The sequence below is a fragment of the Ambystoma mexicanum genome, chromosome 11 (genome assembly GCF_040938575.1).
Source record: "Ambystoma mexicanum isolate Mex_15411 chromosome 11, UKY_AmexF1_1, whole genome shotgun sequence".
Lineage (NCBI taxonomy): Eukaryota > Metazoa > Chordata > Amphibia > Caudata > Ambystomatidae > Ambystoma > Ambystoma mexicanum.
This window is the reverse complement of record NC_090934.1, coordinates 643,969,739-643,981,938: the sequence shown is the minus strand read 5'-3', so window position 1 is coordinate 643,981,938 and position 12,200 is coordinate 643,969,739. Positions and strand designations below refer to the sequence as shown.

At 41.1% G+C, this 12,200-nt stretch overlaps 1 protein-coding gene across 1 annotated transcript in view; it reads left to right on the top strand.

The window, feature by feature from the left end:
- Positions 1-12,200, top strand: part of SLC5A12 (solute carrier family 5 member 12) — a 346,093-nt gene that overhangs the window by 282,154 nt on the left and 51,739 nt on the right. Inside the window, exons 12-13 of the mRNA XM_069623503.1 lie at positions 5,043-5,129; positions 9,908-10,089. Coding sequence (XP_069479604.1) covers positions 5,043-5,129; positions 9,908-10,089 — 269 coding nt within the window. The remainder of the gene's footprint in view (positions 1-5,042; positions 5,130-9,907; positions 10,090-12,200) is intronic.

Here is a 12,200-nt window from a genome sequence, read left to right as displayed (position 1 = left end):
TTCAACACCGCCCGCCTGCAGGCGGCCGAGGAAACACTGGCAGCATTACGAGATGCTGCCGGTGTTTCCATGATCCCCATTCCCATTGAGTCCCATAGGACTCAGTGGGAATGGGCATTAACACCATTATGCCTCCGTGATTCCCGGAAAACCGGGGTTGTAATGCCCGGTAATTCCGGGAATCACAGAGGCGGAATGGTAATACGAGTCCGGCGGTAACCAGGCGGTTTTACCGCCGCGGTTACCGCCGGACTCGTAATGAGGCCCAATGAGTTGTTGTCAGGCTGCCATGTAGAGTCAATTGTGCAGCAGTGTGCCAATTATCAAAATATGATGTTAACAGAATACCAGTTTTATGGATGGCACAGATGCAGGGAACTACAGAAATATTCCAGAAAATAAAATATTCTGGACTTCTTCCCTATTTGCCGGCACTTTACCATCTAGAGGGGTCTATGTCCAGGATATTTAAACTTTGTGATCAGGCAATTCATGTTTTGGAATGCTATGACTTCTTAAGTGCCATTTGACAGCGTGTTCCAGAAAATAGTGTTCAGATAACAAAGTGTCAGGTACGAAAACCTGTGATATATTTAAGTTCTTCCATCAATACTTACAATTCTAACATTGCAATACTTTTTTTATACTGTTAAAAAATCAGATCCTTGAAAGCACAGGATCATTATGTCCACTTCCTGTAAGTGGTTCATCTACATACACATACACTTTAAAATGGGTGATATTTATCATTTGATCTGTAAAAACTACACGTTCTACAGTTCCAGTTAGAAGTGTTTGATTTAGAAGGAAAAGAGACATACTTGGTGTTTTGCACTCATACAGTTGAACTAAAACACATTTTAGTATGATGTGCAGCCACCATCCATATATGATGAAACTTACTCTCACATCTATTTGTATCAAGACAAGCTGGAGAGTGACCAAGATGTCCTGTTTTTTTTACGTACTGGGGCTGGGTCAGTGGTGGTTTTGCAGCCTGTGAGCCGGGCCACAGTGCTCAGCACATCCTTGCAAAGTGTTTGGGCCTGCCTTACCCATTCACGGGACTGCCCTGTTGCTAACATTCTTGGTCGTGGGGCATTGGGCCCCTGCAGTTGTCATATGCCCTGTTCTCATCACCATCCTCAGGACCACTTGACCTTCTTGCTCCATGTGAGGTCGTACCCTTGACTTGGGTGTCCCACTAGCCATCACGGCATGTACTGTCTCGACCCGGCCTGCCTTTGGGGCCTCTTCCATCTGTGCAGCACGAGATGAGGAAAGCTCATGCGCTCGACCCAGCTCCAAAATCTTTTGCAGGATATCAGGCTCTTTCACGATCTTTCACTGCAGGGCCGTCGACATGCAGTTCTGTATGAAATGGGTGTGGATCTCATCCGTTTCATAGTTCAGTGAAGAAGACATTGCCGCAGATGTGCATGTTATGCATCTAGATATGCATTGGGTCCTGGTGTGCTGTAACGGGAACGTTTCATAGTCCTGATTGACCATGGGCCGAAAGAAGGCCTGGTGTGATGTTTCCACCTCTGCATAGAAATTGGCACCTGGTTGTAGGGATTTGAATAACTGATACACCTCACTCCCTGCAGAGAAGAGGAGCATTGTCTTCATTGTCTGGTCATTTTCTTCCCCAGATGTGGCAAAAAACATTTCCAGCCTCTCAGCCCACTAGTCACACCTGGGTCCTAGTATCGGTGGTGCTCCTTTGACATCAAACTCTGACACTGGGGCACCTACACAGCCCCTTGGTGTTCCTTGCGTCCTCCCTGCATTCTGGACATGTCCCTGTGCATGTATGCCCCAGGGCTGGCCTGGGGTGTGGGTGACCCATCATCCTCCCAGTCACCATCCATGATTGACTAGCTCTGTTCCTGTTGCTTGGTTCTGGACTGTGGGGAGCCTGTACTGGAACTCCTTCCTGTAGCCACACGAGCACTTTGCTAGGGCAGCTAGCTTCAAAATACATGTACCCCCAGGTGAGTCCTGACTGTTGCAGCACACTAGCAGCCAATTGCCTGCCACAGGAGGGTCCCTGTTGTGGGCAGGTCACCCTATGAGGGTGTTTGATGTTACCGGCCTCCCCCGCTTCTTGGGGATTTGTTGGGTCTCTTTCTCTGCTTTCACTGTGTGTTATTTTGTCTTTTTTCTGGAGGATGCAGCTGTCCTCCCTGCATCAGTGCTGCATGTGGTGCCGCCAGCGACTGCAGCGTCACGCCATGGTGCACCTGCTGCACTGGCTCATGCTGCCGCCACCTTTCTGCCTTTGCAGCAGACTCCCTGCAGCCTCAGCAGGCATGTGTATGCTGAAGGAAGGCACTGGGCCGGGGGGCCAGATCCCATCCCTGTCACCATTTGTTCTGTCCTCAGGGAGCACAGGAACATCACAGAGACGTGTGCTGTTCGTTAGAGGAATCACTGCCCCTGCCTGTGTGGGGCCTCCTTTTATTTCTGCACACACTTGGGTCATTACCAGACAGTCCAAGTCACAACATCTATGTAAGGTGAATGGAGATAAAGAAAGCACAGTATAATACATTACAGTAACGTAGGTGGGGATACATTTAGTAGGTACAATTGCACAAGTTCAAATAGCATGGGTGACAACACACAGGCTAAAATACAGTCTATGGGCATCTAAAACTAGAGTAGAGTGGCTTCTTTTTCTATTGATTTTTCCAAACAATTTTCTTCCGGTTTTCTCCCAAATACCTACCCTATCACTGAACCTGGCTTTTGTCCATGGCCAGTGATTTTTCAATCCTGATGTCACTATACCTATAAAAAAGAGCTTAAAAAAATAAACCAAACACAGACACCCCAAAATGTATAGCCGCGGCCACAGAACTACTCTTACCCGCGGGTATCTGTAGTCCTTTATAGCGTCAAATGTAGCCACGGATATAAAAAAAACGGTTGATAAAAGCAAAATGCATTCCTGCCTTCGCCAGGCCGTCACCAAGTTTCCTCACATCTGTGCCAGCTCCCTCCACTTCCCAGGTGGCCTCCTGACCCCACCTGCCCTCTCCCCTTCCCCCAAAACTACAAGCTGTTTCTGAGACTATAGCCGCGTCTACAGAAAGTTTTGTGTTGCAAACTCAGTCCCTGGACTTCCTATAACCCCCAAATTTCACTTGGTGTTCTCAACCAACTACCCAGCCTCTAGACTAAACCCATTTGCAATTATCTTAACCTGCAAATAGCTTTTTAACTACTTTTCTTTTCCTGTTATCCTCTGCAATAATTCGCATCGAGAGAGAAGATCAAGATGGCAGACGTTTCATGTCTAAAAAACCCTGCTTTTGGGTAAATCCTCAAGATATAGCAATCTATTTTTGAGAATGGGGCAACCCCTTCTCCATCAAATATGTAAATAACTACTGCACAGAATAACCCAAAACCAAGCAGTGGAACACGAGTCAACGCTTCCAGTGGTTTGTGCTGTGCGCTTTGGCAAAAATGTACCTTTTTTGTTTTGTGTATGGGAAATAGAATGGGAAGTAGGCTGCACCCTCTTCTTAAAAACCTTTTTATTTTTTAACTAATTTTACAAACCTTTGCAGTCTGGGGGTGGGGGGGGTGCGAGTCCTTAACCACTTTTGAAATTTCAGTCAAATATGTTATTCAAATCAAAATTATTAACAATAGAATGTTGGGGGGTTTCTATGGTAGTTCCACTCACATTAACTACATGACTATATGGATTGCGAGTCAACGCTTTGTGCCCAAGTTGTTTTTGAACTGGTCCAAATCCGTTCAGCAGTGTGGGCTCTGCGCTTTGGCAAAAATTGACCTTGTTTGTCTATGGGAAAATGAATGGGAAGTAGGCCAGACTTTTGGAAAAAATAAAATGGTTCTCTTCTTAATAACCATTTTATTCTTTAACAAATGTTTACAAAGCCCAGCAAGTCTGCGAGAAATGTCTGTCAAATCCATTACTCCAATCAAAATATATTAACAATAGGATTTTTAGGGTTTTCTATAGGAGTCTGACTCACCTCAACTATAGGGTGGCTATCTCCACCCTATAATATATAGGGAAAAAGAGAGAGAGAGGGAGAGAGAGAGAGAGAGAGAGAGAGAGAAGGAGAGAAAGAAGGAGAGAGAGAAGGGGAGAGAGAGAGAGAGAGAGAGAGAGAGAGAGAGAGAGAGAGAGAGAGCGAGAGAGAGAGAGAGAGAGAGAGATGATCCAAACGAACACAAGTCAATACTTTATTTTGGCTAATAAAGTCATTTATTTGTTAGACAAATAATGTACTTTGTTAGTCTAATTAAATAATCAACTTTATTTTCTTTCAACACTCAAATATATATATTCTCTTTTGTGCAGTCAGAACAATTAATACTAAATGGCAATTCTTCCCAAAATATTGTGCAGGGTTATCAACATATACATATTTCCCCATCAAGTTTCATTAGGGAATTTCATTTAACATCCTCTTATTTTTTATCGGTGGGAAAGTAAACCGAACTGCAAATGAAAAGTGAAGATGGACAGGGCAGATGTGTTTTGCTGGCTGCTCAGAACTCATAAGATATTGCTGGGCAATGTCCCGAAATTGGTGCTCCAAAATGGATTTGATAAAATCGGTGTACTGCTATACCTGCAATATCCAGTTGAACTCTTGTTGAGATGCAACTTTAGAAACAAAAGTTCAAATGAATGATATTTTTAAAGATGAGTCGGATTTGGGATGACGAATCAATCATTTATATCATAATAACATTAAAATTAACTTTGCCTTGTGCAAAAAAGGAACTGAAAGAATGTATTGGGTTAGTGCTGATAGAACACAAATATGTGATTGTACTGGAGCAAAGTTTCTGTAATATGGTCCCACATTCATTGTTGGAAATGTAAAGCATGCTGTCCTTTAATGTGTTTGCAGAGCTTTAAGCACAAATGCAGTGTGTAAGTGAGTGGAAATGTTTCCCTCACCCTTCCAACGTTATGAAATGTATTTTAGAATCATCTGACATACTGACATAAAATTCTTTAATGTGATTTTGTTTTTTGTCAACAGGCTGCATTAAGTATTCATGGAATGTGTGGTGGCCCAATGCTGGGATTATTTACTCTGGGAATTGTATTTCCCTGGACAAATTGGAAGGTAAGATAACTGTTCAGGCTAAAATGAAAACAGACCCTTATTACTGATTGCAATGCGTTATTTCTCTTGCACCATGTACGTGTTTTGCTTGACTCTGGCAAGTCAGTTTTGATAGCACATACTATACATTTACATAATGTATTATATTTTGGCTTACATTTTTGATATTCGACCCATGTATTTTCCTCAATCTAAAAATGCATTGACAGGTAAAACATTATTGAAATGAATGGGCATATCAATCTGAAATATATGCCTCTGGTTCAAGGCTGCTGCTTCAACTAGGTAGGTTAGGGCAACATTTACAAACATTAGTAACTATGGCACTTCCGCAGAGACTAACATCTACTTTATCTATGTGTGTAGAAGCAACGCTTGACATTGCATGCTAATAAAATCCTTTCTTTGATTAAATCAGACAGAAGAGAAAGTAATGACGGAGCAAAATGCAAACCTGGGTGTAGACTATAAATGCCAAGTTAGCTGCAAAATGTTGCTCACCAGGAAAAAAGGGAAATACTTTCCACAGATGCATTTAGTAAATCTCACGTAGCTGTCGACAATACATGTGTACACCCTTATCTATCCACTAGCATGCATGTCGTTTATTCGCACATGGGTCTCTCTTTTACATCTTATTTCAAACATACTTTTCATATTCCCTTTCTGAACTCCCTCCTCTTCCATGTACATACACATAGTAGTCAACTGAAAGCCTTATCATGCATTATGCTATTATTGTATGCGCTAGTTCTTCATGTCCAGTCATGTACATTATCCTTGAATGATAGGGGAATATTGAAGGTCACCACATGACTAATCTGTGATTACTCATGAAGTCAGCAGTGCAAGTTGAATAGATCACCTTGTGTAATTTGAAACAACAAGCACCAACATGATAACATCAATGAACTGGCAAATAAAAACTATATTTGCATAACTCTTTTCAAATATATATGTACTATAGGCAGAGCAGCAGAGGGTTTATAAGTAGAAAAGACAAGGGAGTGTGTTAACACCGTTCTTATTCAATCTCGTTCTGAGTGACTTAAACATTTATCTCACAAGATTGGGCCGGAGGCCCCCAGGCCAACAATTATCCTTGCTACACTTTAATGGTATTTTAATTCTAGCCTGCTCCATTCTTAGCCTAAAGAAGTTACCCGTTAAGGAAGTCAAATACTTTTACATTATGAGTGAACATAATTTCTTCTCATTATCTTGGAATCCAGACATAACAAAGTACATCAGCACCACTTTACAAGAAGGCAGCCGTAATGAAATATAATACATGATTTGTTAAGTGAGCTATTGCTTCCACTATATATGCACGAAGAGTAAAATATGCTGACCTCTTCTCTTATGCTTAAGAACTCTTAAACCTCTTAACTACTCCACAAATACAGGACTACCCAACAGTACATATGATATGATATTTATAACGCGCCCATACACAAGTGTTTCAGGCCGCGACGAGGCAAGGGAGGGGAAACAGTGGGAAAAAGATCCTACTAGGCCAGGTGTCATTCAGATCGTGCAAGTGCATGGGTAGGGGGAAAGGGAAAGTGCCTGGGGGAAGGGAGAGGGGAAACGTGCAGTGCAAGGAATAGAAGAATAAATAAGATAAATAAAAGCAGCCAGATGGTGGCAAGTGCAGGGTAAGAGCAGAATAAGTGCTGGTAGGGGGACTGTAGGGATACAGAAAACAGTCCCCAGGTGCGATGGGTTGCAAGGGGGGCAGGGCAGGTGTTCAAAAGCGGGGCCTGGCCTGAACCCAAGATCAGAAAGGGTTGCCAGGTAACCAGTGCAGTTTCAGCCAGGAATTTCAGCAGGGGAGAGAGGCAGAGAAAGCAGAAGCAAAGAGGAAGGTTTTGAGGTGTTTCTGGAACCGGAGATGGTTCTCCTCAAGTTTCAGGGAGGAAACACAGTTGAGACATTATGATAATGTTACAATGGTGGGCTAGGTGTAATATCTATAGAAGATATTATATCTCTAAAGCCACTCTTACTAAGGTTACAAATTTGGTCAAAATGTGTTCCATCCCCTGCTGTAAATCTGAAGGATCAGCTAATGGTTATTTCATTTTTGTAGAACACCATCTATATTTAGATTGTAACGTCTATGGTTAATAAAGAATGCTAGGGAGTAATAAATTATTACTAGAGAAAATAAATCAAACCACAATGGAAAATTTATATTAAACAAAAACAATTTTAGAAGGGAAATTGTATATTAGGTTTTTGCAACTTCTATTAGGTTTTTGCAACTTCATGATCAGATAGTCATTTGCATATAGGGTGTTTTTGGTAAGATCAGATATACAGATGAAAGCAGATGTGAATATTGATATATATCTGAAAATCTGCCACTTGGTCTACACTTCAGCTTTGCAGAGTACGTATATCTACAGAAAATGGATGACTAAGTAATTAGTTAACAGGAATCATAAATCTGAACATTTTAATTACAATATTTGTCTGAGTAGTTTTAATGAAAATGCTTTACAAGATCTTATTTATAGATTCATTATGGGATTAGGTTTTGAATAGGTTGTTTACTATTTATATGAATGAGATTGTACTAATGTAGTTTAGTAATTCATATTTGTATTCATCGGCATACAGACATACATGTACTAAGCCTCTTTAAACGACCTTTGGTTCATTATTTGGTAGCATATCTGAACTTAAAGATTGTTCCATCCACAGGTGATAGGGGTACAACAAAGGCTCATTTGTGTGGTAGGTGATTGGCATCCAGTTTAGTGTTCCCTAGCCAAAAGCAGAGACCTTCTATGAGAACAGTAATCTTCTAGCACACAACAGAGCCAAACCATAAGGGCTTTAGCACTATTAGAGCGTGTACAGGAGGAAAAAAGCTAAGCCTCAAAAGGGCCAGGGCGTTCACCAAGGATGTGTCTTGCCCCCCCTGCTATCAAGCTCAGGCAAAGGGTTTGGCAATTTTCGGTCTGAGATTTGGGACTATGTGAAGTCCACCCCCTAACAGTGGTTGAAAGTACGTTTCCCAAGAGTGTCCTACTCCTTCCCAAAGCACTCCAACCACCGTAGGGCAGATGGAGTGTGATATAGGCTTCATCAGTGACAAAGTAGAAATGAGTTCAGTCTATTATTGATTGAGAATATGGGGCACTCCAGTCCTGATTTGGCAAAATACTGGGATGCAATCTCTCATGTGCTGTCTTTGGCGGGCACCCACACAATTCTGTGGCTGATGCATGTGAAGAAATGGTTGCTTATGTAAGGCCTAAGAAAAACCACTAACCATGCCCTCGACTGCAAAGCCATTAGGTAAATCAGCCTAACTAATGTACAGGAGAAAAAAGCTAGCACATTCTGCTCTGCATTGGTCAGTCGGCCAGACTACATGAGATGTAAAACATTGCCAGGCTATGAGGAATATTGTGATTTTATAGCTCCTCCATACACCTGAGCACTATACATTACATTTGGTGTTTGGGTACCCTGCCATTGAGGTCTGCCACAAGACGCAGAGCAACAGATGCCCAATTTGTAATGCTGAGAATGAGAATTCTGTTCACTTTTTGCTTTTTTGCTCAGCTTTTAAAGATCTCATGGGGAAATACCTGATTCCATTGTATACACTCCTCGGGATTCCTTTGCAAATTAGTTGAAAATGTGACTGTTGTATTTTTTGTTTCTATGCATATCCGTTGTTCTGGTATAAGAGGAACAAGTTACTAACTCTTAAGAGTTGAATTCTATCTGTCTCCTGCACTAGCACTTTATGATCCAAATGTGGGATTTTTAGCAATTTGTGGTCCAAGTTTTTAATTAATTTGAAGGATAAAGTAAACAATCCTGCAGACTATGGATTTTTACTCTGTAATTTCTTTGGGCGTATGTGTTTTTATGGATGTTTGTATTTTGTACCTGATGGCTCCCACTGAAAAAAGGTTTACAACAACATTATATATAATCATCTCATGGGAACTGAGAGTTATCTTCATAGAAAACAAGGTTGATGGGAAAGGCTTCCTGAAGTCTGTGGCAGTATAAATATGTGCACAAAGACATGTAAAACTGAAACAGAGTGTTTATCTTGAGAAGACAACCCACATAAAGGACCACGTGAACCTATCCGGCATTTTTCAGTGGTGTATTCTAGTTTAACAAAAGGCGGTTGAAGTTTAAAATAATTATATAGCAAAGGTCTCCCATGCACCATTCTGTTTCTAGCAATAACTATAGTTCAATGTGTATTCCTATATACTGCAATTGTGTAGAGTTAGACATGACTGCAGATAGCTGTTCTGTTAGAAATATGAACAGTAAAGCACAGGCAAAGCAGGGTTTCCAGGGGCAACATTTGGTTTTGTGTTTGAAACAGCTACTACACAATGGATTAACAAATACTAATAATAATAATAATAATAATAATTAGGCTTTTATATAGCGCTACAAACCCTCAGGTATCTGAGCGCTGCTTATTATTACCCACGGTGTGTGGTGCTCATTTATCGACCTCGGAAGGATGAAAGGCTGAGTTTGGCCCCGCCGGGATTCGAACCTGCGTTAACAGGCTCTGCACGGGTGTCAAAGCGGGCGCTCTACTCGCTGTGCCACTTGACCGGCAAACTAATGAGTTTCTTTTTTTACCAGAGCCATAGTCTTATTCCGAGTGGATAATATTTTCTAATATACGGTTATTCAAAAGGTATTCTTATCTAAAGCCTCACATACAGGGAAGGAATGGAATGACTATTGATTTCAACTTGTATAACTTTTTTCATACATAGGGTGCTCTTGGAGGACTTCTTACTGGTATAACGCTGGCATTTTGGGTAGCGATTGGGGCATTCATTTACCCTGCACCAGTCACAAAGTCTCTTCCTCTGGAATTGAAAACAGAAGGTTGCATGCTTTCTAACGAGTCAGTGTCTTCTACAGCATTTACTCCAACAGTAATGCAGCCATTCAGGTACTAGTATACTAAAGACATTCTATATAATACATTACAACTGTAAATAAATCATGTTTTTAAATTACAATATAATCATGATGTCCTGTTGTTCTTAACAATATAACATTTCAGATTCATCTCATGAAGGAACGAGTTGTTGAAAGGTCCTATATTAAAAACCGATCAATGCCAACCGACGTACAGAAAACAGTTATCAATAAAGCATCCACCTTACAACACACTCTCACATTTTCATCCGTCCATTTGATTAAATAGTGCACATCATAATGATGCATTCATTCTTTGATGTTTACTCAATGATGTGCATGAAGGTTGCAAAATCGGGAACAGTAATGATACAGATAATTGCAGAAATGCAACAGGTGATTGATAACATCTGGACAGATATTGATAACAGATAGACTTTCGTCCAGTCTATACTATTTGATAATGATGAATTCATGGACATTTCAGCACCTGCAAAGATTTGATTTCTTTTATTGCTATGGGATGTGAAGAAAAGTATATATTAAACTGGCACTATCTTCAAAAAAATGAAATGATAATCTCTGAATGTATGATAATTACTGAAAAGCAAGGTTTGTAAAAGTGCCTTAAAAGCAGACGTATTCAACCTGTGATGTCATGTATTGGACTAACAGAAAATAACCTGCTAAAATGGAGGAATGCAGTAGTTGTCAATATCCTGTAGATGAGTGAAAAGAGTAAACAAACTAGACTAACACAGTGGCAACATTTGTTTTGCAACAAGTGCCACACTGTTTTTGGGGGCTGCCAGGTATTCCAGAGTGATGCTGGGGTATGCAGACTACGAGGGCCCAACACCCTCCCAGAATAAATGGAGGACTCAGTCAGCAGCAAGTACAAACTGAGGTTTATTGCAAATAAAACCAACAGGGATCAATACAAGAAAACAGGAAGTCTCAGGTACATCTCAATGTTCCATGGTGCGCAGGTGGGTTTTGTGTGACTCTGCCATCACCACTTGGGCCCTTCCCCAAACAACCTATCAACATGAGGGATTAGATATCGAGAGTGTTATTACCTCTGGGGTCTCCTGTAGAAATTAATCTAATGGTCCTCACATGTCAGTTGGCTAGCCTGTCCCATCCCCAATAAACTATCTATTACATTGTTGCAGAGTAGAAGGCTTGCCATTGGTTCTTGCCTCTTGCCATTCACCCCTGAGATTCTAAGCTGTGATTGGTTAGAGCTGATCCCCCCAAGACTGGGACTCAATCAAGTTCTCATCTCGCTGTGCACCATTTCAAGGTGATGTGAACGATTATGTGTCTGTATTGTAACTTGTGTGTACCACCTTTGCCTATGAGAATATGCTCCATATGTCGCAACACTTGTCTGTGTGTGGCTTGCTGGGATCGGCTCCTCTTCCCACCACAGAAGTCTGTCCATTGTCTTATTTTGCTGTACCACGTGTTTAGAGACTACAAAATTCAGCTCTTTCATCAAAATTATGAGGATTTATTCAGTTTCTCTGAAGCTGGTCTCCTTGTCGTCTGGAGATTGGAATCTGTCCTCGTATCTCTAACCTGCATCTCTGACTTTGGCAGTGGTCCTGCCTTGCACATTTTGCTTTATGTGCAGCCAGAGTCAGCTTGGCTCTTCTCATGTTCAGTGGCTTGAGGCCTGCTGTAATTTTCCCAAACCTTATAATGCAGTTTCTACATTGTCCATGTTATGCTACACTTTCTATATGTTAGTCACACTGGTCCTATCAGGTTCCAAATATATCCCTGTAGTCCCATAGGGTTATTTCACGTTAAGCATCTGCAAGTTTGCTCGGGATCTCGTGTGCCTTGCAGTTCTGCGTAACTGCATTTGGGAACTCGAAAAATAATAAAATCAATGACAGTATGCATATGCATTTATCTGCAAGCTATAGAACTGTGTACTAATGTTCTTCATGTATACAAGTGTGTGTTTGTGTAATGCAGTGCAGGACTGCAAATGTGCTTCATGTCTAACGCTGCTACATCGTGGTGTCACTAGAGACGTTAGTACAGTGATTGTTGTTTCTTAACAAGATAAATGTACACCTTAAAGAATAAATGTACGACTTACAATTTAGATTAAGAGACACGAATTTT